Raw genomic sequence first — 25,740 nt, forward strand, 5'->3', positions numbered from 1 at the left:
ATACTCCATTAATTTTTAACATCCCTAGTAAATTCCCTTCTTGTTGAACAACCCTCACCTCGTCACTGACGTAAGACCTTAATCGCCACCTTTTTTTTAAGTATGTATTCACAGGTATCACCACACTGGGTTGCACTGTTACAATTCTTAAACACTGTGATTATTTTTCAGAACAATTGGCAAGAACATGCTTTTAACATTGACAAGTACTTCATTATTACAATTGTCTATCCATATTATAAAATCATACTAATTAACAATATCTGATCTGAGTTAAAAATAGTTGGAGTTATATCATTATTATATCATCATCTTCTATTTATATGGTTTATACTTTTTATTTCTAGTATTTATCAGATTTCTTTAAATTTAAATTCATTTTTATTGTATTTTCTACCCTTACATATTTGATTGATTTTACTGGATCGATTACATTTTAATTGAAGTATTTTTTTACGATTACCATTTCCTTTCCTGTTTCAGTCTTTTATTATTTTACCCATTTCTATTATTTTTTTTCATTTCTTCTGTTAAGCACTTTAGGTTGCATACTTACATTTTGAAAATTTGCTCTATAAATAAAGTTGAGATGAGTTGTGTAAACGACAACAGGTAGGAGACTGGTAAACACGGTTTTACTTCTATTTTATTATTATTTTTAGTTTTTATCCAACTAATTCATTGTTTTCAATTTTATGTGCTTATTTTATTTGCTTATTTATTGTTTTAATGAATGAAAGAATTAAATAAGTTTTTTTTAATTTAGTATTTTATGGTCCAAATTGATCCTTTTCACTTTTTCTAATTGTTTTGATGTGATGTCATCATCTTATTCTGAAAACCTCTTTTATTGTACTTTTAATGATTTTATTTACTTATCCATTTTTATTTATTTATTTATTTATCTATCTATATATTAATTTTCATTTATTAATTGTATTTATTTTTATTTGGAAAACCTCTTAAACAATGATTTATTGGTCTACTGTCACACCACTTCATTCTGTTTAATTTACGTGAATTATTTTTAACCTCTTGCATGTAATCTGTTTTGCATTGTTAAAATTCCTCCTCCCTGTCTGTCAAAAGGTTTACTTTGTTATTCCAACAATGCTTTTTCTGTCAAAGCACTTTGAAACATTTGTTTTTAAAGGTGCTATATAAATAAAGTTACTGTTATTATTATTATTATTATTATTATTATTATTATTATTATTATTATTATTATTATTATTAACAGGGTTCCCACTCTTTTCCAGAGATCATTTTCCAGGACATTTCCAGGACATTTTCATTGATGATCAAGCTGGTATGACTGTCTAAATTGAGTTCCTAATTTAGTTCCTAAATAGTCTAATATGTTCCTCTCAGTGGAAGTCTACATTGAAAGACGTGCAGACTATGGCTATCCATGAAATCATCTCTTATATGCTTAAAAATGATGGCAAATTAATAATAGAACAATGCAACCACAGATGTACAGCACTTTATTAGTGCAACCAAGTAACAATGATGGCCAACTCTCATCTCAGCTTTCTTTTTTCTAAAGAAATATAAAATTACCTCAGTAAAAAACAAAAGAGCCAGCAAAGGAATCTGGAAGCTGCCTTACTGAAATAAATAAATACTAATAATAACAATCAGAGGATCAGTGCATTAATGACCTAAATAGAACTGAATGGCAAAAATGGCCACAAATGTTGAACGGGGATGTGTTTTTTTTTTTTAACCTTGTCAAGTTGCACGCAGTCATGTTGGAATCATTTTCCAGGACAATCTGTGATTTTTCAGGACATTTTACTTTTTCTCCCATTTTCCAGTTGTTTTCCAGTACTGGAAAAATGGTCAACTGTTTTCCAGGTTTTCCAGGACGCGTGGGAACCCTGTATTAAGTAACAGACTAAACGGTGGCCGACCCAACACCATTGCATCTTCAAATTTCTAAAGGCCGGAGCATTTCACCCTCACGATACCGACTGCAAGATCTGTAAACAAGAACTTGCTTGTAATGAGACCACACTGTGTGATTTTTCTCTAACTTATATTTTCAGTCCCTCACCTTAAAACCTTTCCCTGAGAACACTGTATTATCTGATTAGTTGATTAATCGTTTCAATAATCAATGACACTTGTTAGGTGCAGCTCTAGTCTGTTTCTGGATCAGGGATGATGCCCATGTCATGGCCACCTCACAAAGATTCAGCCCCTGCGTTTAAGTTTTAGTTCCAGCCGACAAACGGAAAGATCTCAGTCTATTTCTGCAGACTGCAGTTCACATTCATTTAATAACCCATCAGCTCTAGAGGTACATCTCAGCAATTGGTTTCCATGGGAACGAGAAGTGGGATACAGCTCTTACTTCCCGGCAGTCAGGTCCAACTTCACGGTAAACGACAGCTTCATTAGTTAGTGCAAAATGAAAGGATTTTCATAAACAGCAGGGTGAGTACAGAGCTGACGCTGCTCTCATCGCTGAGAAAAGAAACTCTGTCAACAGGATGTTCAGCGAAGTGTCTGAACAACTGAGGGTACATGAACAGGTGAAGGTGTGTGTGGAGATGGTGCAGATACCTGGCCCAGGATGCCTCCCAGCAGGGTCCACATGGACTGGCCTTCTCCTCTCAAGTCTCCATTCACATTCAGCAGCTCCTCCAGAGACTCGCACAGCTGCAGGAGGGGAGAGGACACAACGTGAGGCAGGGACAGCACACTCGCTGTTAGCACACACACACGCAAACAAACACACACACGCACACACATTTGTATGTTCTGACCTGAGATTCACCACGGCCCTAATTTCCGTGATTCAATATACTATTACAACAACTCATCACTTAACCTGTTTCATTCTTTAGCTTCTTATTTCAACCGTTTATCTGTTACTTTAAGCTAACTATGCTAAAAAGGTTTGAGTTATTAGCATTATCACAACTATTAACTATTTAAATATTTAGGGCCCGAGCACCGACAAGGTCGGCGAAGGCCCTTTTCGCTCACAATGTTGTTGTCACACTGCAGATGAACATTTGTCAAAGCAATCTTCCTAAGTCAATGGATGTGGGCGTGGCGACCCCTCAAACTCTGATGTCTTGCCATGAAACAGGAAGTACTTATAGCTCCTTCATACAGTGATCAATCTGTTTGAACTTACATACACATGATCAGGGTCCATCCCTCAACACACCTATGGACTCATTTATCTACTACAGCCATAGCGCCACCCACAGGAAATACGTTGTACTGACATTTACATACAATACCCGATCTCTTCCAAATTTGACATGTTTCATCATGGACCCAGCCTGAACTCATCTATGTACACATGTTTGTCTTCTGTATAGCGCCACCTAATGGACACAATGAGTATTTACTCTCAGAACATGTTTTTAACATGCTTGTGATTTCTATAATGATCTGTGATGAACAATCCTTCAGAACTTAATTAAAGACACAGCAGCACCTACTGGTGACAGGCGGTACTGCAATGTACACTATGCTGATAACTGCACAAGTATGCTCACAGTTTCAGCCTAGGCAGCACAGCAACACCTGCAGCACATCAGGCGGTGGCTTACATCAGGCGGTAGTGCACATCAGGCGTTCGCGCATATCAGGCGGTGCTTGAACGAGGGCCCGCACATATCCGCTTGCAGTTTTAATTTTCTAATTATTATCTCAATATTATAACTGTTAATCATTTACTTTCAGGGGACATTTTAAACTCTTTTTCCATGAATTAAACTGAATATTAAAAGAGTTTTTAATTTCTTTAAGCTCAAAATTCATACATTATTTGAGCTTAATTGGGTCATTACTTGAGCTAACCTTTAAACTATTTTTCTTACTTGAGCGAAGTATTAAAACTGTTAAAACATTTCTCTCAGCTGACCATTTTAACATTTTACCATTTATTTTAGCTTCTTATTACAACCATTTCAACTTTTTGTAATCCAATCTTAAGCTCACTTATACATCTGTTTATTATTACTTTTAGCTAATTATCTCAACTGTTCTCAATAACGCTTTCATCCTTTTTCTATTAAATACTTCTGGCTTCTTCTATTCAACCATTTTACTTTTTTCAGTATATTATTAGAACAGTAAATACATTTTTAAGCTAACTATTTAACTGTATTTCCATTATTTAAGCTTGTATATACCTGTCTATCCATAAACGTGTGTGTGTTTCTGTGGGAGGGTGATAATTGTCGAATAGATGCCAATGATTATCGAATAGTATTTTGGCTTGAATTGCCCATCCCTATTATACATTCCACTTATACAATCAATTCTCCTTTTTAACAGGAATGGTTAATAGTTGACCTACTCCTCAGTCTTTCTGTGTATTATAAGGTGTCAAAAAAGGGATCATATACTGCTCTAAACCAGAATGTTCTTTTAACATTTAGAAATACTTGAACATGCATGAGTTTGTTGAAATGTCCATAAATCAGGTGAACTTGATTCTACCTTTCTAACATATTTTAATACAAGGGAGGAAATAAGAAATATTTCATCTCCTTCTCACAAATGCAGGTTTCTTTTTGATCAAGAGGCTCTGAGTTGACTCCATTCGCTGAAGGAGAAACTGAAACCCTCTAGTGTAAGTGACTCACAAACAGAGGGGGAAGAAGAGTGAGAAGGGTCAGAGACTGAGGGAAACATGACTGATGATTAAATGTTACATTAGGCCCATCAGCTCCCCTAATTTTGCATGTAAACCTTTGAACCTGTTTTGCAGTCGGCGTAACTTTTCAATGTTAATACTCTGAGAATAAATCCTCATGCTGCCACTAAACCTTGTGCAGGTCTTCCCCTGTATGTCGCAGTCAAAGTGAGCTGGGTAATGACATTTCTTCCCTGGTAGTTCCTTCAAGGCCGAAGCCGTGCAAGAGCAACTCCAGGCGTGCAATTAGCAACACACACTCCATTAATAACGCTTAACACGCACGGCAGAAGACTGAACGCAACATTAACTCTCGTGACTTTTACTCTGCTGTGTGTTCCCCTCCTCATGTTGACAGATGGAGCGGCGGTGCCTTCACAGAGGTCACATGGTTGAGGAGACATGGGAGGAAGACGCACAGAGGGATCAGGTCTTATTACGGAGCGTGGAGTGGCAACATCTTACAGAAAAGACCAGGCACCGCCCTTAAAAAGAGGGTAAAACTAACTGCTGTGTTTGCTCCCTGTGTTTTCCTACACATGTACCAGCTGTCAGATTAAAATCTTAATTTCTGGTGAATGCTCTGCTGCTTAAGTTTGAGTGATTTTTACTGAATAATACTCAAACATATTGTTCGTTTCCTGCAGATAAGCTCTGCCTGGTTGCGATTTTCCACTGAACTGAAGAAGATTTACTTATTTCCAGTAAATGCACAACGGCTGTGTTCAAATTAAGGAGAAGAAAAATCAAGTTTTGCACGCTGCACAAGTCAGTACATCCTAACATGCAGACACCAAGAGGAGGACGATCACTGAAAGTAAGAGTCAGCAGCAGCTTTGCTCGCTCGCAGATCATGATGAGGTCCTGTGTTTTTGAGCGGAGAGCATCTAAAGCCTCAGCGTTAACTTTATGTCTAGTTTCTAGTTTTCTTTAATTCATCAAAACATCCATGATTTTTAAATTTGGTCCTATGTAGAGTCAAATAGATGATTGAGTGCAGTATGTTTTAGGGCGTGGCAAGCTTGTGACTGACAGGTCTCTGCCACAGTGACCTGAAAATGTTTTGTTGTCAATGTTGGATGAGACCAAAAACATTCAGAGGAGTCTGCGTTCAATGTTTTGGTGCAATGATTCACTTAGAGATTGAATGTTTTTCATTCTAAAATAACATCCTGATCAGTAGCTCCTTTTACATTGCCTGCTCTACAGAGACGGTGCTGAATGCAGCAGCAGCAGCCAGCCTCACGTGGCTTTTCAAACACTTGCTCTGATCACCTGCAGAGCTTGTGTTTGGCCAATAACACACAAATACAGAAACAGGTTCAACGGTCAGCGAGTCTACTCGTGCAGCTGAAATAACTTGAGCATATCTCTGTATCAGGTGTCATCTGTGTGTGGGGCAGAATGGTGGGATGAAGTCGTTACGCCGACAAGACCGCATCTGAGGCAGTAACAAGGACATAACAGGAAAAACGGAGTCATAGACGTTAGAAATGTGAGGAGGGAACATAATGTGAGGCTCGCTCTGGAGATTACAGGTCATGCCTCTCGTGCTCCAGCAATGCGATGTAAAATTGCTCACTAAGGCACCAATACTATGGCATTAGGATGTGAAATGTCAAAGTACATAGGCATGGTGACAGCACACCTTCATGATGGTGCTGCAGCAATCTCAGCTCAGAGTAAAATGGGTCAAAGAGACGCTGAATGTTTTAAAGTAACGTTGATTTTGTGGTTGAACTGGTTTTAGTCGGCACGTCTGTTTCTCTTGAGATGTGAAATGTTGCTCTCATCTAAATCCTTGTGATAGATGAACGCTGAGGAGTCAGTTTGAGTTTGTCTGAGTGTTCAGCATGCCGTGCTTTTACGGCCAAATTCCACCAGATCCGTTTCTGGTCCGTCTTCGATCTGTCTGATAGTTTTCTATTCTAGTCAATGTGTTAACTTCCACTGGATCCGCTCTGTTGCGTTCTGGCTGCGTCTCTGATCCGGCAGGTCGGAGCCCTCCGTATCAGATACACAAGACTTCTATTTTTGCCGGATGACAGAGAACAATGCATCAATCAGCACAGAGCAGATGGAGCGGGACAGGAAGTCAGACACCAAAACAAAATGAAAACATCCGGTCAATTTTCAGAATAAAACACTCTGTGTTATCACCAGATCGTATTTCACTTAACTACAACAACAAACCGTCATGATGAGCGGAGCCAGGCCTGAAGTCAACAGGTCTCAGGTTTTCAGAGGACCAGAAAGACAACATGGATGAGGAGAGGAGGAGAACCCTTGATTCAGTAATTGCCACGGGAAAACCTCAGTCACATGACTCCAGCTGTCCGGCTGTCCTGCTCCGTGCTTTGTTCTGAAAATGCAACCGGTGGGTGTTGACAGACAGGAGAGCACGGAGCGGGACCGCAGTGGATCTGAGACAGACCAGACACAGATCTGGTGGAAATCCCGGGTTACTCTTGCGTAGCTTTGTATCAAAAATCTTGCTAGTTGTGATGTTAACACAGATTAGCTAGCACAGGTCTGTTAGCGCTCTCCCCTCGAATTAGAAATGACTCATCTCTCTGCAGTTTGGGATGGAGCGGCTCACCTTGTTGTACTCCACGTGCAGCTTTTCTTGCTCACTCTCCAGCTTGTCTTTTAGGTTCTTCTGCTCGGAGATGTTGTCCTGGATCTGGATCATTCGCATGTTCCGCTCTGAATATCAATGGGACAAAAATCAATGGCGTGATCACAATCTATACACAGGAAAACGCACATGAGAGGGTGTACTGATGGCAGATAGGCCCTCTGCTGCAGGCTAATCAAGAGTGCTCTCAAGGTTACCCACACAACGTCTCCGACAGCCGGCATCACAGGCTAGTATTCTTGGAGAGAAGACTTTAGACATCATTTAAATGGTAACTTCAGATTAAGGACTTTCAGTTTCCTTCAAATTACAGCTGAACACCAGACTAAATGTTTGCACTCTGGTATAAACAGAGATTGGAGGCTTCTAAATGTAACATGTTGATGCTATAAATGCATGTCTTAAATATAAAAGAGCATAGTGGAAGAAAAGAGGAGAATGGAAAGGGTTATGGGCACATCGACGCACAAGTATCATGTCAATCACTGCGGCGTAGGGTCGACGCAGAAGTATAAACCATGCTTAAGGAGCATGTTATTTCCAACTCCTGGGTCACATGGACTTTAAAAGAAAGCCTAAAGGTTTTCAGCTGTGACTAGCATCACTATGAAAGTGTAGTTCAAGTCTGTTGTTCTTCAGTCTTTAGTCTCTGAACATAAATATTTCTGTGTCTGAGAGAAGAGATATGCTCCAGTGTCCTCACCCAGGTAGTAGTTGACGAAGTCTGCAGTGAGGGCGGGCTGCTTGTGTTTCCTGCGTCCGTCCATGCTGGCGTTGGCATCAGACGTGTCCACGGGGAAGATGTCGGTGCTGATGCCCATCAGCTCCGCCTTCCTCATCAGCTTCCTGATGGCCGAAGCACTGGAGGTCAGAGGTCGGGGCAGCTTCTCGCGGGGCACCCAGGCCTGAGGTCGAGTGTTCCTGGAGAGCTCGGCTTTGGCTCGGTACTGCTGCAGGCGGGTGGTGATACGGGCCTGCAAGACACACACACATCTAATAAACACACTCCCATATGCAGATACTGATCATCAGGCTGTTGTATGTTTATATGTTTTATCATCATGTGATTCCAAACAACGTGCTATTTATGGTATTCTTTTTTTAAGAATTGCTGTTTTTTATGGCTGCAATGTAAAAAAAGTTATTGTTCATGTTTTTAAAAGTAAACTTAAGACTCACTTTTTTAATCTGGCTTTTAACTTAGAGTCATTTCCTTTTAGCCCTGTATTTAACTGATTGATTTCATTTTAATTTATTTTATTTTATTTTGAAGTATTTCATATCACATTCCTCTATCTTGTTTTAGTCTTGTATCATTTTATCTGTTATTTTTGTTTTCTGTCTCTGTTCTTTTGTGAAGCACTTTGGATTGCATGCTTGAATGTATGAAAGGCAATATATAAATACAAATGAGATGAAAGTTGAGAGTTGAATTATGTCACTGACAGGCTGGGAGAAAGGATCCCTACAGAGACAGACCTTTGCCATTACATCACCTCTTTAAAGCCATCCAACTCCACCGGAGAAGAAAGTAACTTTAGCACGCAAAACATCCGAGCTACTGGTCTGTTCTGCTTCCATCCATTAGATAACTAACTGGGCGAGTCGGGGTTGAACAACACATGAGCTGCTCTCTAAAAACAGGATCCAGACTAGGGATGTACATTTTAAGTATTTTCCGTGATCGATTTTTGGAAATGTTAACGATCAATTATTGATTAATCGATAAAAAAAACCATTATTATTCTTACGTCAAAAACAATGCTAAATACGTTGTTTTCCCCCTAAATTGTATTTTCTACAGCAAAAAAATGCAAATAACTGAGTGTATTGAATACGGGTAACATGTTTGACACGCAGAATATCAACGAACAGGCTCATTAAAATATTCTATGCGGACATAATCTTATAAAGTGAAGGCTGAGACTACTAACAGACAATTACTTAAGACTCGCAGTGTCCAGTTTTCTGTCTACTTGTTCTTATTGAGAAAAATAAACATGTATATTTGATCGTGTGACAGCCGGGTGCGCAACCGGGTCAGAATCAGTCAGGCAACAGAAAAGCTAAGACCGCTCTGATGTTGCTGCTCTGCAAACATAGTGTACCTGCTTTTCCCCCCCAGTCTGTTGCCTTCGTATCCAAAGGTGGGAAATGTCCTGTTTAAAGTTATGAACCTTCGTGTCTGTGTTGTTGTTGGCAGCAGTTTTGTATTGATCCTCTTTTAAAAAGCGCACGTGGAGACCTGACGCACAGCCGCAGCCGCCAGCTGAGCGTCTCCGCTGTGCGCAACACCTTTAAACAGCTGATTCACATCGAAACATGCTGTAAACTTAAAACACCTCCCTGATAGATGAGTGTAATATGAGACCACATGATGTTTGTCCCACGTGACGGAAAATTGAGAACAAAAATGCGTGTTTCGAGTAATTTAATTGAGGTCATCCCTAATCCAGACCATGCTGAAAACTTCAGCAGCTCCATCAGTGACCTCACCCATGAAAAAGCAACAAGACTGTGCTCTACAGCTTGTAATGCCATGGTCAGGTTTTATCTTTCAGAGTGTTTTCAGAGAAGTTAGTAACACACATTACAGCATCCTCTTCAAAGCTTCACACTCCATGGCAAGAAGAGTCACTTCACAAAAAAACCCAAGACTATTTGTTTACTTCAATATCATTGATTATAGTACATAATTAACATAACTAACTACATGGGTATCCAGAGGGCACTTTTTCTACGTTTATATATTTAAGGTGCTTCTAGAGGGCACTTTTTGTGTTCAATGTATGTAAAGGCTTTTAGAGGGCACTTTTTCTATGTTTTAAACTTTTAAGGGATATCTAAAGGTCACTTTTATGTGTTGTATTTATTTAAGGGGCTTCTAGAGGGCACTTTTTGTGTTTAATGTATTTAAGGTGCTTCTAGAGGGCACTTTTGTGTTTAATGTATTTAAGGGGCTTCTGGAAGGCACTTTTTGTGTTTAATGTATTTAAGGGGCTTCTAGAGGGCACTTTTTCTATGTTTTATACATTTAAGGGGTATCTAAAGGTCAATTGTATGTGTTGCATTTATTCAAGGGGCTTCTAGAAGGCACTTTTTGTGTTTTATATATTTAAGGGGTATCTAAAGGTCACTTTTATTTATTGTATTTATTTAAGGGGCTTCTGGAAGGCACTTTTTGTGTTTAATGTATTTAAGGGGCTTCTAGAGGGCACTTTTTCATGCATTTTCCTACTACAGTGGAATCAAAGAGAGCACTCTAGCAGGTTTTGGGGTTTATGGTTAGCAAGTGGTATAAATTATTATCATCATAATCACTCACCTGTGCTTCAGGAGTCAGCTGCTTCTCTCTCTCCTGCAGAGAGACCTTACAGTAAGACTGCAGGGCCAGATAATTCTTCCTTTTCCACTTCCTGTCAAAGCGGTCTGCATGCTGCTTGCAGTATGCAAAAAACGGATCAGCAATATCCTGAGGAAACAAAAACACAAGCATGGATTAACAGTTGTCATAATTATTTAACACTGCCAACATTACAGCTTTTACAAGTTTTACAAGCCAGCCCCCTCCTCCTCCACGATCCCCTCATCCCCCTCTCTGTCTACTGCTCTGCTGGAATTATTTAAGCTCTTCTTTCAGTGTTGATGCTATCAGCGTTTTGGCTTTTTAATAGACGTCTTTATTTCAATTTACTGGATGAAGTGGTTCGGAGGAAGCATGCACTTTTCAGGGTTGTGTGACTGTGCAGAGGTAGTGATGTTTGGTGTGTGCATGAACTCATGAGCAGGACGGACAGAGATTATTAACCCGAAAAACTCGGGGATAGAAACGACTCACTAGCTTCTGCAGTGGTCTTTTGCTTACTGTGATCTCATTTCTTGAGGACGTTTTATTCATGTATGCCCCTTGAATCAGTAAATTTGTGATGTCATTTCGTGGAGTGTCTTCATTTTTTCATACCCTTACAATCTGCATTACCTAAAGTAGGGTTGGGCGATAATTTGATAACGATAATTATAATGATATATATTTTTGACGAGCCTTAAGCACTAGTTGCAACACAAGACTAAACAGGAGAAGAAGACGGCATTGAACAGCCAATCAGTGTGCAGGGTTAGAGGTGGACGGGGCATAAAGATGTTTGGAGCGGAATGTAAACACAACTGAAACGAGCAGCAACGATACAGAAGAAAACTCAAAACCTAGCAGCTCAAAGCAGAGTCGTTAGTCTGACACTGTGTCAACTCAGCCTTAACTATCAACTTAATACACTTCATTAAATAAACTTTCAGGATGTGGGTGAAGGACACAGAATGCAATTAGATATTTCTTTGTTGTATATTCAAATCAAATTATGCAAATAACCTCAACCAGAGAAAAATAAGAATCTACAAACTAAAACTTCACAAAAATCTCACCTTACACCAAAGACCTGCTTCCTGATTGCACGGTCATTTGAATGGGGGAGCAGTCAAACTTTAAAAAATAAATACACGTCGTACGAATGTTTCTCACATCCGTATGCTGTGGTTATATGTAGTTAGTATTTGACTGTCTTGTGTCCAAGGCCTCTTTTTTCTGAAAAGTTTCTTTTTCGTTAGTTATTAGAGGTTAAAAAACAGGGTTTTACTTCCGGGTTTCCTTTGATTCACAGCCGCCGTAGAACGAAACTTCAAAGGACACACAGCGTCTTGTGACGTTACGCTGTAGGGCGGAGCTTATTACAAAGGCTTCACAGGCTCTGGCTGCGCAATGGCTGCGCCCAGGAGAGGGATTTTTTGGCTTCAGAACTGTACAGCGGGAAGAGGCGGAGCAACGCTGTCCATTTTTATTTACAGTCTATGGGTTAGACCGACACACATCTCTTGCAGCAACCTCAGACTTATCAAAGGGAACACATTTGGTTTTCCCTTTAGAAATATTTTCTGTTACCTCTAACATGACAGTAACATACGTTAATGTGTGAGCCTGACTCACTCACACATTGACTTTCTATGCTGTCAGAAATGTATTTTTTATTTGTCCCACAGGGAGGAGGTTTAATTTCTTAATATGTTTCCCTGAAACTCAGATCAAAATCCACCAGTGATGAAACTTCAGATTTTTTATGACAGACCTTTTTGCTGTTAAAAGTTTATAACTCAGTTTTAGTGGTCGTGAAGTCCTTTCCCTTGAACGTCCTCTGTGAGGTGAACAATGAAGCTCACTGGGCAGAACTTTTTGGGTGTTTTTGTGTTTTTCATCCACATTACAAAACCTCATCCATTAGATAAAGCTTCACTTGAGTCTGTCATTGCAACACCTTAGATTAACAATGTGACAATGAGTTCATGTGGTTTGAACGTTCAGGTTTGTTTCCTCACCTCCTCTGCTGCAGCCTCAGACAGGAGCCCCTCCCTCTGAGCACAGGTGACATGGAAATACGAACGGCACATTCCTGCGTCACAGCTGATGCACACGCCGGTCCGAGCGAAACGGGCGTCCTCGCAGAAACTGCACTCCTGAGTCCAACAGAAGGGAGCAAAGGAGTTAAACAGCAACATTTCACTTGTGTACATGAAGAAAAAGCTGTTTCATCTTGAACTCAGTCACAACTTGAGCTCAAGACCAGTTGCAGAAGCTGATGATGCTTGCATATCAAATCAAACCTGAACCGTTAACCCTTATGATCAAAACATTACTGTTGATTCTATCTTTTTCAAGGACTTTATCATAAACACAGTTCAACAGCTTCAATGTTTGACTTCTTCTTATCCTTTGAACTCTACGCTCAAAGTTTACGCTTCAACCAAAGACTTCAGCTGAAACTTCAAACCCTGCTTTGACAACAACTCACCTCGCACCTTACACGCAAAAATAAATATTTCAAAACTGTGTTTTAAAAGTTTCAAGTGTTGTCAGAAAGAAAACAGCAGAACTATTGTGACTCTTCAAGAGGACAACAGGTAAGCGAGAATGATGATGAACCAACATAAGACATCAACCTTTTAAAGCCTAATAAGCCCTCACATTTGGTGATGACATCTACGCATTTGATAAGAAATGAGCAGAATGTAGGTTCTATTTAAACTGCTTCAGCTTTCCTTCTACTTTGCAACCCTCCTCCACCCAAGCTCCTCCTTTCTGCTGTGTCTGATTTTACCAGTGTCTTATGTTTTGTCACTGATGCTCGCTCTGTTCTGTACCACTTTGGGTCTTTGCTGATATTCTCCCTGCCTTAGCTTTTCGTGTATGCACATGAAAGAGAGAGGAGGTGTGCTCGCCCTGCATCAGGAATGTGGCAGGAAGGGCAGGGAGCTCCCAGAACAGAGCCATACCACCAAATCTAACTTATTGAATGCAAATAATTCCTTATGAGGACGAGAGTGGTCCTTCTGTACTGCAATTTATCAAATCTTAACTTAGCTTTTTCTGTATAATCTCAAAATATACACTCTCACATGGACTATTTTTCTTTTAATAACACATGTGAGTTGAATTGAATCTGCTCGTGTTGTGTAGTGGTTGTTGAATGTTTATATAGCTTCTTGTTTGTCTTTGTTTGGGCACAAGTAAGGTTTTCTGATTTCTCAGGACCTTTAAATGACTCTTGAAAAGATATTGACTCACAGACCTGACTTCAGTATTTTTAGGCTTTAAACCAAACTGGCATCCCCACACTTCATCAAACCAACACAAGGGGATCAGTCAAACATATCAGTGTTACCTGATGAACATGCAGCAGCATTTTTATAAGCATCTGTAAGTAAAGGAGTTCATACCTTGGCTCCATATTTGGAGTAATTCATCTCTGTGAGCGTCACAGGTCGGAGTTTATCGATGTCTCCAAATGCTACTCCAGGAACGTAAAGTGCACAAACCACATGCACCCACCTAAAAACACAGGAGGGGACCAATCAGAATATCATGTTGAAGGGATCAAATTCAATCAGGATGAAAACAATGACCTGAACATAGTTATTAAAGGTGACATATCATGCAAAATGGACTTTTTAATGGTTCTCTACCTGAAATATGTGTCCCTGGCATGTCTACAAACCCCCCGAGAATGAAAAAAATCCATTCTGCCCCTGTTTTGATTTCTACACCTTTCTGTAAATGTGTGTGAAACGAGCCGTTTCAGACTTCCGTGTTTTTGTTACGTAACAACAATATCCGGTCTGTCACGGAGTCAGAGCTCTGAGCTTGTTCAGCCCATAGACTGTATAAAATAATACTGAATCCCCCCTCCGTTTTTCATTACCTGCACAAATGTGTGCTAACAAGGAGCTTAGGAGGGAGGCATGCTAGTTGTAGGCTGTCTTAATAAACACAAAGGTTGGTTTAACTCCCCACGTCTGCAGATTTGAAGATCTAGTGGATGATTTTTATTTGTCATGGATAAGTGCTAGCGCTAGTTAGCATAGCTACATAGCTACATGTTCATAGCTGTGTACCAAGACACACGTCTGCATACTGACAAATACAACAACAAGAAACACAGAATCTGTGACCAATCCTTCAGAAAAGGTCCCGCTGCCTTTCTGGCAGAGGTTGGTTTTACTCCCCACGTCTGCAGATTTGAAGATCTAGTGGATGATTTTTATTTGTCATGGATAAGTGCTAGAGCTAATTAGCATAGCCACATAGCTACATGTTCATAGCTGTAGCTGTAGCTGTGTACCAAGACACACGTCGACATACTGACAAATAAAACAACAAGAAACACTAAATCTGTGACCAATCCTTCAGAAAGGTCCTGCTGCCTTTCTGGCAAAGGTCGGTTTTACTCCCCACGTCTGCAGATTTGAAGATCTAGTGGATGATTTTTATTTATCATGGATACGTGCTAGCGCTAGTTAGCATAGCCACATAGCTACATGTTTGTAGCTGTGAACCAAGACACACGTCTACATACTGATAAATAAAACAACAAGAAACACTAAATCTGTGACCAATTCTTCAGAAAGGTCCTGCTACAGGCACCTCTTCGTCAAGATCAGATTCTGGATCAGATTCAGAGGGTTGAAGTAACGTGATCTCTGAGCAGCCGTGTATATTCAGCCAACATGTAAACATTAGATCAACGTGCTGGAGAGCCGAGACCACATCCACTTCCTGAGGGGGCGTGGTCAGAGAGAAAACAGAGTGTTCTGAGGAGGACTGAAGAAGAGGGCTTTGTCAAAATGTGATTTCAAAGTGTTTTTCCAGCATAAACTTTAAAGACATGTTTTGGGGACCTCTTAGACCAATATATATTGATGAAAAAAGCGTGATATGTCACCTTTAAGATGTGATTGTTAAAAGAATGAATCTCTGGGCACCAATGTTAAAAACAGGGGTCAAACTGAGGCAAACCTGTGGCTGTGTTTGTGTTAGCATTAAGTGTGGTGTCTTACTGCAGACAATGAGTCACTTAATATCATCAAAGCGGCTGCAGTGAGTCACTCAGACACTTAAAAAAAAATGGATTCATAGATTTATGTAGGCCCAGACTCCAGCTACAGTCTGCTGTGACACAATTTCAAATGCGGACTTTAGGGAAGAGAATCCGAAGTCCAATATAAAGATATCCATCTCTAGCAAGCAACAGCTTCACAGTTTAATTTGCTGTGTTTTTCATGCTCTAGTGAAGTAGTAAATTCGGGTGCAGCCTGGCTGAGGAGCACTATCAGCGATAACGTGGCTGAAGTCTCCACGCTTCACATAACACACTCTTTTCTCTCACTCCTTTTCTTCCTCTATCTCTTCTCCTCCCTCACTCCTCTGCCACTTCTCTCTCTCTCCTCCTTAATCCAACTTCCCTTCTTCCCACTGCTGAATATATGAACAATTTCAGATTCTTATTATGTAGCCTTCAGCATTTTAACCAGCTGAGGTCATTAACTAAAGCATCATTTGTTTCTCAACACGTTCCACTCGCTGCCTCTGGTAAATGACAGCTGACCGAGGGGTCAGTGTGCGGCTGTGTCCCACCTCCCGGCGTCCGTCTCTTTAAAGATGCCGTCCTGGTTGGGGCACAGCTCACAGCTGGGAGCCACTCCGTTCTTACAGGCGTCACAGAACCAAGGCTCTGTCGAATTCTCAGAGGCAGAGCTCATGATGGAGTCACTCTCCCCGTCCACACCGTAGCATCCTGGGAAACACAGAAAATGAGAATATATTTACTTTTTTTAAGGTTTAAAGGAAAACAAACGAAATCTGAAGATACAATGGGAAATATAGGATTGCAGGGAAAAGAGGAAAGGAAGAAATGCAGTTAAGGGAAGAGGAGGCACAAAACCGTAAACAAGGTACAATAACAGCATGCCGACCCAGCCTCTGTTCACGGAGCTAACTCTAACACAATAAGATCCGACTGTCTATATCACTGTTTCATTCAAAACCACAGTGATGTGAAATTCAAGCATTTTCCTATCCTCATCTTCTGGTACTAAAAGATAAAACGTCTCGGGCTGCTGGTTTGGTCTTGCAGTTGAGGAGCGCACCCCGTGTACAGAGGCTGCAGTCCTGAAGCGCTCGCTGGTTTAACTTCCAGCCACGACCCATTCCTGCATGTCATCCCACACTTTCTGTGCCCCATGTATCCTGTCTCTCTGTGGCTGTACTATCCAATAAACACAAAAATGCCCCCCAAAAAACCCTCAAATAAAGCTACATCTTTCTTAAAACAATACTGAAACAATTCAATTGAGTTTTAAAAGAGAAGCAGGGGTCAAACTGTCCCTACTTTTAGTCCCTACAATGGTTAAAACGTCAAAAGCACTGGGTACTTCGGCGTTCTCGACACAGCATCGAAAAGGTTTGTGTCTCAGTGTAAATGTTTGCTATAGAAATCTGCTCTTCATACAGATATCTGTTTATAGAGAGAAATAAAGCCTCCTCAGATAACCAACAAAGGAGCAGGGGTGTCATTACACTGGATTGTGTTCCTCCTGCTTTTGCTCTCCATACAGACTGTTTTTCCTACATGCACCAAAGCCTGCTGATTTCTGATTGGTGAATACCACTTAGGCCACAAAGAGAAACCAGAGCACCTTCCATAATAAAATACAGACCCCTTAGTACGGATTGTACATTTTTATGTAGAATCTTAAAAGATCTGGCTCTGAGAAATTGTGATGATAATCTAAATTTTTCACCCCATACAATATAGAATAATAACAAAATATGATTTATTGTATTATTTCACAACATAATGTTGTATCACTCTTGTTTTGAAGTTATAAGTAAAAAGAGAAACAACACTGTTCCATTTGGGACCCAGGTAAGACTTTTTTTTGGGATATCCAAGTGTTGATATGGATATATGAATTTTTAAGCAGAGACTACCTTTATAACTTAAATATTTAACCATTATGAAGTAATTTTAACACAGTTGTAACTGGTTCCCTGGTGTCACATCTGTTCCCTATAATACATTGTTGGGCTTCCATTACAGTCCCATCAGTCAAAGGCCAAACTACCTCAGTTTGGGAACCCCTGCTATGGTAGACTTTGGGAGATATTTCAGTGCACAAGTCGAAGGTTAAGTTGTTGTGTTGTTTGAGTACGACAACACACTCACTTTCACAGGAGGTTATCAGCAGCCACTGGGTTTCCTTGCAACATAGTGCTGTATATATGTGTAATACATGGTGTGAAAAAACTCTTGAACTTTTTATGTGTGACTTCATCTGAGACTGCTATAGAACCAAAATCCTTTGGACATTTGTGGTTTCTGCTTTGGTTGTATCTTTTTCTGCTGTTAATTCAGGAGGAAATGACAAGTTATGAATTTTAAATGGCCGTGAAAACATTGTTACGCTCTCTATGGTGTCCAGAACTCTTCATGGATTCATTCTGGGTTTTGTTTAATGAGTTTAAATACCTTATGGTAAATTCTCTAGAGTTGATGCTAAGAGACTTTGTTGTGAGTAATTACATGGTTACCAGTGTTTTGCAAAGTCAACTTTATTGTGATTTTTGTATTGGCCGTGATGTTCTTATAGTGTAAAGGGAAGAATGTATTAATATACTTAGATTGGGGTTGGCCAATTTAACAATTAAACTTAGTCACCATCGCTAGTTAGCAACAGTTACTTGTTGGTTAAAGGGATTAGAAATATTTGTATGACTGTAGGCCCAAAATGTTGGTCATATGTTGTGTCTAAGCTGTAGTCCAGCCTCCTGCTCCTGGCTGTGGCTGCTCCAATTAATGTCAGCTTCCATAATGCTATAATGTTCTACTACCTGTATATAAACAAGCACAGATAACAGATATAATCTGGTAATGCAATATGGTTTGTCAGTATGTTGATCTAGTAAATAGAGATGAAGTTATATGTAGGCTGTGTCTGGTTAAACTGGCATATAACCACTCGCCCAGAGCAATGAGTCACCAACACAGTCATGAGGACATTAACCTGCAAGGAGGACTGAAGACTGGTGGTGCTCACTCTGCTAACTTTAGCCAACAAAATTTGGTAACAAACTGACACACTTTGGCTGCAGACTTGGTGATCCTGTGCTAAGCTGTGTTATTTTAATTGTGCATTTAGACTGTTTTCTGAGTGTTTTCTTACCTTTAGACTACTCAGTAAGTGTGAATTCAAATTTCTGTTTAAACGACTGCGACATTCATCACTATCTGGGATTATCAGTGTTTAAAAGTGAAGGTACAGTAGGTGACTATAAGACTTACTTCTCACTCTGCTATCAGATTATTTGACCTTCAATAGACAATTAAAATGATACTGTAATGGCAAATACACAAAGTCTCTGTTGGGGAGGCCTTGATAAATGGCCAGTTTTCCATCTTGGTATTTAAACCTAACATTTTAAACTCATATCTGTTCCCATTTAATGTTTGAGAGCCATACGAGACTAGCATTTGTACATTAAAGAACAAAACAGAAACCAATTGGCATCCAGACCCAATTAATTCAGATCACACATCATAGAAATACCAGCATTACTTTGATTTTAGTCCTGTATGCAGCCGTTTGATTTGAATGTATATTTCATGCAACCATGTGGTTTAATATTCTAACACTCTGGGAACAAAATAGAAGACAAAAAAGTAGAGGGAGACCTGGTCGACTCTGGCCTGAAGCTGTCAATCTTCTGTGACACTGCAGCACCGCAAATTGAACATTTGATAAAAAAATTAAGCAAGAAGAAGCTAAGCGAAAGAATTTCAATGTTGTCCTCTTAATTTTCTGAGGTTGCCTAAACAATTACTTGGCTGATGTGGTTTCTATGGCAGCTATTACACCAGGCAGACGTGCTCCTCACTACCAATGAGGGCAGCAATCAGTGCTCTGCCTCCGTTGGGGAGATAACGCTCTAACTCCTAATTCAGTCCACCAGCCTTCAGGCTTTTTGAGCAATAGGAAAGACTCACAAATCAAAAGCTGGATGTTCTGCATGCCCGTCACTGCCAGCCACACTGGGGAGCCGGGTGGCTCATGGAAAGCAAACACTGGGGCAGACGGAGTTGTTTATTGCATGTCCTTTTCTGATTGAGAGTACCATTTGCTGCATGTCACGGTGAATCACTAATTTCGAACTCTGCTCTTTCTCAGCTGGAGGGATTCATCTTCAGTTTTTACAGGCCACTGGTTTCTTCTTGAGATCGACTCAAATGCAGGACACACCAATCAAACAGCTGGTTACTCCTCTGGGGCAATTAAGTCACAGCTGGACTTCATCCTGACCTTCAAAACCACGTACATCTTAGTATCTAACTACCCGAGATGTGAACTAAACTACTGCCTTTGTTTTCCTTCACAGCATGAGGCAGGAGCAGGATGCTATGTCCTGCTAGCACTAATATAGCTCCTATCAACGTTTATTTTCTTAAGTGAAGGTATTACTGGAATACCTTTGGCAACAGCTGGGCTCCATCTTCACTGATTGGGCTTTCAACCGTGAAACTGGGGGTTGTAAACGACCACCATGCTGGTTTAACCGACTTATGGCTGAACCGTGGCACAAATCTTGGGTGTTCCTTTTGAACTGGGATACAAAGCTCAGACCGCTAAGCCACGGGTTGCTGGCTAATATGAGCTAAGCTGACAAAAAGTGATGACTACAGGATAGCTTCATAATCCCTGGAGGAAAGATTATCCTTGTCAGAAATGACGAGCTTGGCAGGAAATAAAAAAAGAAGAAGGGGCAAGGTAGAGCTGACTGAACCGGAGAGTACTTTTAACTGTATTGAGATTCAATAGAAAGGAATGTTTGCTTCTCATCCACAAAGACTCAAATGTAATCGTGTGTATGAAGACATCAACCGAAGGATAACAGAGGAGTTGTTTTGCATGGGATAAAAAGGAAAGTGATGAGAACCTCACTTAAATGAAGCAACATGTTTGTATTCTGACAGTTCACAGTTTCAGCCAGGCAGCAGTCATCTACAAGTCTATCTGAAGGTGTCTTCTGAACCAGTGCCATGAATTGGTGAAACGTCAAATGAAAAACACAACTAAATGAATAAGAACTCATAATGAAGGCTGACGCTTTCACAGAGGGCAGAAGTGCTCCTGGAAGGTTTGATGAGTAAGAAAATGATGTGAATTATTTGATTTAGATTTTGCAGTCACCAGAACGTAACCCCACTGAACACCAAGAGGAATTTCTAAAAAAAAATGTTTAACAGCACTATTGGAAGCACGTCTGAAGAAAACTTTCTTAACCATAATGGCACATTGAATTAAGTTGGGCAATATTGAAAATTATGTTATCACAATAAAATGTTCCATATCAGTCGAAATCGATAATTATCGCTATAAATATCAAATCAATATTTCATTTAAATTTAAAGTCGATTTTTGCTCCTGAGTGAAAGTTAAAGACAGTTTGTTAGTTTGTATCTGGATTTAGTTTCTGATGAACTTCTTAAATCCATCATTTCTGACAGTGCTAACAGGAAGCAGGTCTTTAATGTAAGATGAGATTTTTGTGAAGTTTTAGTTTAAAAATTCTTATTTTTCTCAGGTTGAGATTATTTGCATAATTTGATTTAAATTTACAACAAAGATATATCAAACTGTATTCTGTTTCAGTTTAAGGTTTTCAGATTAAGTTTAAAGTATTGTTTTGAATTGTGCTCTCCCCTTTAAGATAAGTAAGGGTTACGGGCAGAGAAATATCGTTTCCCGCGGTGCAGTGAATGCATCATGTTTATTCAGTGTTCAGTTGCACTACGGTCACTGTGGACATTAAACGTGTTAGAAATGCACAGCAGGAGTTGTCTCTGTGCTCTTCCTTTACCCAATTCCTGAAAGAATATTTAATGAAGTGTATTCAGTTATTATTTGATGTAGATTCAGCACAATGTTAGACTAACGACTCTGCTTTGAGCTGGTAGGTTTTGAGTTTTCTTCAGTGTTGCTGATGAATGTCTTCTGGCCCGCCTACCTCTCACCCTGCGACATGATTGGCTGTTCAATGCCGTCTTCTTCTTCTGTCTAATATTGGGTGGCAACGAGTGTATAAGGCACATTTGCGCCCCCTCCCTTCCTAGTGGTTGGGGCGTGTAATTACAGGTTTGTTATATCAAATTTTTTATCGACATTTGTTATATGTATATTGAGAAAAATCCCATCACGATAATTATCGTTATTGATTTATTGCCCAGCCCTAGTTTGTCTATTGGCAGATGAGACCAAAGTTTGCCTCCAAGACAGGTTGACATAACCAGAGGTCTGCATGCTCTGTGACCTTTCAGTAAGCAAAGTTATGTTGTTGCTTTTTATAAAAAGACAGAAGACAAGCAAGCTGATGCCTACACCTGTACATCACAGAGGCCTAGTACCAGTAGACTACAGTGCATGAAATATATACTTATCAACAGCAACACAAAGTGCCATTCCTGAGAGAGCAGCTTTGCTCACTGCCTGTACACGTTCATTGTACAGTTTGTATTCTGCAGTGTAAATTATTGCCAATTTAGTGACATTTTGCTGACTTGCGTGGACGTAACACTGTTTTCTAGCAGCACACTGTCGTAGATCACCGACGTCTCAAAGTATATTCCAAAAAAAGGTTCTTTAATGCGTCTCTAAAACAGAAGATGCCTATGAAGCTGTTTTAAATCCATGGTGGAAGCAAAGCAGACTTTGCTGTGTAGGCCACAATCTTCAAACTATGAAGACTTGGATCCGGTTGAAAAAGGTTGAGTTGCTGAATACCATTTAGCATAGTGCGCATGGAGAGCACGAAACAAAGATATTAAAAGGAGAGTTTATAGAGTTTGCTCATTTTTAACTGCTGTCCTAGGTTGGGTCTTTACATATACAGGGCCTGATTCATAACAGGAATGTTCAGCATTTGCTCAGTTACATTTCTGCATGAGACAAAAAGACACCTTCTAACCATCTACTGAGAGTTAGCGCTAACTTTGCCACAATTTAAGTATAATGGATGTTAAGATACAACTTTCCAGTAACCATGACAACTATGCCATCTCTGCATGACCTAAAAATTATATATCTGAACATAAAGTCTGTTAATGTTACTTGGACATTAGCACAGCTCAGCGCAGCAAAGTGGTTATGCCAACAGCTCATCTCAGCATTCAGACGCAAAACAAGAGCAAACTGCACAAAGCTGCAAAACTCTACAGGTGTTTGGGCCTGAACATCATTAGTGCAATTTTTGTAGTGAACTGGGCCTCAAAAAGAAGAAGATAGCAGGACAAATGATGCACAATTAGTGCTATTAAATGCTCCAATCCATTCTTAGTCAACTCACCCCCTAGTGTAATCAAATATACACAGTTCAATAATACATAACTCTGAGACACTACAGATATTAAGATACAATAAACCACATACACAATATACATTTACTGGGGGTTTTTTTAAATGCCAGTGCTATTAAGTTATGGTGTCAGATCAGTGCCAGAAAAGGTGTACACTCCAATACCTTTAATAACTTCAAGCACGATTAAATGTTCAACATAGAATTTTGTCTTTATGACAGCTATTCAGCAAACTCAGGGTCAGCAAGGCTCTTAGCAGAAGCTTGTGGCTGGGTGCCACCGACATATAAGGAAAGTTAAAAACGTTTATGGTTATAACTTAATGCCTTTTCCTTGTGTTTACCTAAACAAATAAAGCTGACAGTATGCATGTTTGAGTCTATGTGGGGATTTGGTTGTAAATGTAACACCACTGGACCATAAAGTGATGCAAACTTACCGTTATGTAATATTAAAATCTTCCTTTCCTACAAAAACCTGTGATTGATAAATAGACATGCTGCCCTTTGGTGACAAAAATCAATCAGTGTACCAGCAACTAAATAAAAAGAGCTGTAGAGCTTAACAATAAATCAGTGACAGGAGAAGCCTTCTTTCTTTGGTATTTAGAGTCAAAGGCAAACACAGGGCAGAGGGAGAACTTGTGGTATGGTAATGATGTCTGCCTGTACTGCTGGCTGGAGTGTGATAATCAAAGAAAGGCTGGTAAGAACAGGACTCCTCTGTGTGCTCTGTGGAGACGCTTCTGCCCATTCCAGCTTTTGATCTCTGACTCAGGTCTGGTGTGCCTACCTTTCATGTAAGCCTCTCTTCTCGTCTGAGAGGGAGTGATGGTGTCCGGACAGTTGTGCAAACGCAACAACAAAGAGAAGCAGTGAAGTCGAGCAGCAAGACTGACTGGTATGAGCTCCAGATACTGACAGCTCGTCTCTCATCTCTGCCTCAAAGTCCTCCCCTTGTATGACCTCGTCTTTAGCTTGAACAAGTTGCTCTGTGATGTCTAAAATGAGCTAACATGTAATAACACCTTTTCAGTGGAGGCGGATGATATCATCTCCGGTAACTTTGCAATAACGTTTGGACGTCACAAAACTCAAACAAGCAAATACACAGTTGCAGATTTTCAAGGTAGGAAAGAGGTTGCCTTAAGGGTTGTACCTCAGTTACAATTTATTTAATTGAATCAATAAAGGACTTCCATTTTTTTGTAACTATCATCATTATAGCACTAGGGATGTTCCGAAGTGACTAATGTAGGTTATTTAAATGGAAATTTAATCCTAACTAACAGACGACTCTCAAGGTTAGAAAACTCTCAGAAAACAGTCCAAACTGGGGAACAGCTGAACACGGGATCCCAGAGTCTGCAGGTAAACAACCTCAAATCAGTTTGATAAATGTGGTTAACAATAGCAGAGCTAGCACCAACGGCCTTCAGTCCTTGCAGGTTAGCTTCTACTTGCCTGTGCTGGTTCCTCATTACTCTGGCCGAGTGGTTAAAAGTCAGTTTAATCAGACACATCCTGCCTCTAATTATGAAAAACTTGCAATCTTAAAATCTTCGAAAGTTATGAAAAAAAATTGAGAAATGAGCTATTCAGACTAAACTTGTTTTGTGAACCAGGCTGTGAACATGTTTATTTCTGCTGTAAAGATCAGCTCTTTTGAATGGGTGTGTCTGCGGTTTCCAGTACTTCCAGAGCAAGCCTCAAGCGGACACTTGGGGAACTGCAGTTTTTATCACTTCTGCATTGGCTTCATTTCTCACTGCTAGAGGTTGCCACTTGGTTTGAACACAAATAACTGTCAAATAGATCCCTGTGACTACTAAACAGCATTTTGGTTTGAATGCCCAAAAGTAGATATAAATCAGAGCTACAGCCCAGGCTAGTGGCAGGGTAGCTTCATTACAGCTTAAAGCTGGGGTTGGTAATCAGATTTAGATACACTTTTTGTTATACTGGTTAAAATGATCTTTATGTCCTGATGGCAATCAATAAATAATGTGTTCTTAAAAAAGAGCGAAGAAAAGCTGCTATCTACAGCCAGAGTAAACCTGGGAAAACACCAACCAATCACCGTTTTTTGGGTGCCAAAATTTTAAACTATTCAAATTCCGTCCAGCCGTTCTGCCCGCCCCCTGTGCGTACATTTCCCCGGCGTGAACTCCGAGTCCCTGTCTCCTGTCTCTGCTTCCCCTGACTCTACTCACTGCCCCTCTCGCTCGACCTCATGCCTGTCCCCTCTGACCCGATGAGATGCTTTGCTCAGGACTGTAGTCCGGATCAGAGTCTAAAAAGCTCTCACCACAGGGGCTCTGACAAGCAGAAGAATTTATGACATTCAGTAAGTCCTACAGAAAATGTATATGTACTGTAGCGTCCGTCCCGTGATGACGAGCCGATTCGTGAACACGTTAAGCTTTAATAACTGGTAACTGTCTGCCGTGACCACGTCAACAAACAAAACAACAATCAATGTTTGAATGAATGAAAAACTTCTCCTCTTGTCTCTCCTCTCTACCGCTCGCACACTCTACACCTCTCCTGATGCCTTCACTGGAACATCTACACTGAACACGTTTAACAAACAGTAGAGTTGTTACAGTATTATATATGTGTTATAACTTTTCTCCTGATATCGTGTCACCAGCACAACTGGATAATGCTAGCATGACAGTTGTGAGTACTAGCAGCAGCCATGTTTGT

At 40.1% G+C, this 25,740-nt stretch overlaps 1 protein-coding gene across 5 annotated transcripts in view; it reads right to left on the reverse strand.

The window, feature by feature from the left end:
• Positions 1 to 25,740, reverse strand: part of phf14 (PHD finger protein 14) — a 107,016-nt gene that overhangs the window by 66,457 nt on the left and 14,819 nt on the right. For all 5 annotated transcript variants that reach the window (XM_034704301.1, XM_034704302.1, XM_034704305.1 and 2 more), the window contains exons 5-11: positions 16,261 to 16,420; positions 14,067 to 14,178; positions 12,669 to 12,806; positions 10,630 to 10,776; positions 8,008 to 8,278; positions 7,266 to 7,372; positions 2,572 to 2,667 (exon numbers count right to left, since the gene is read on the reverse strand). In XM_034704301.1, coding sequence (XP_034560192.1) covers positions 2,572 to 2,667; positions 7,266 to 7,372; positions 8,008 to 8,278; positions 10,630 to 10,776; positions 12,669 to 12,806; positions 14,067 to 14,178; positions 16,261 to 16,420 — 1,031 coding nt within the window. The remainder of the gene's footprint in view (positions 1 to 2,571; positions 2,668 to 7,265; positions 7,373 to 8,007; positions 8,279 to 10,629; positions 10,777 to 12,668; positions 12,807 to 14,066; positions 14,179 to 16,260; positions 16,421 to 25,740) is intronic.

The sequence above is a fragment of the Notolabrus celidotus genome, chromosome 16 (genome assembly GCF_009762535.1).
Source record: "Notolabrus celidotus isolate fNotCel1 chromosome 16, fNotCel1.pri, whole genome shotgun sequence".
NCBI classification, from domain to species: domain Eukaryota; kingdom Metazoa; phylum Chordata; class Actinopteri; order Labriformes; family Labridae; genus Notolabrus; species Notolabrus celidotus.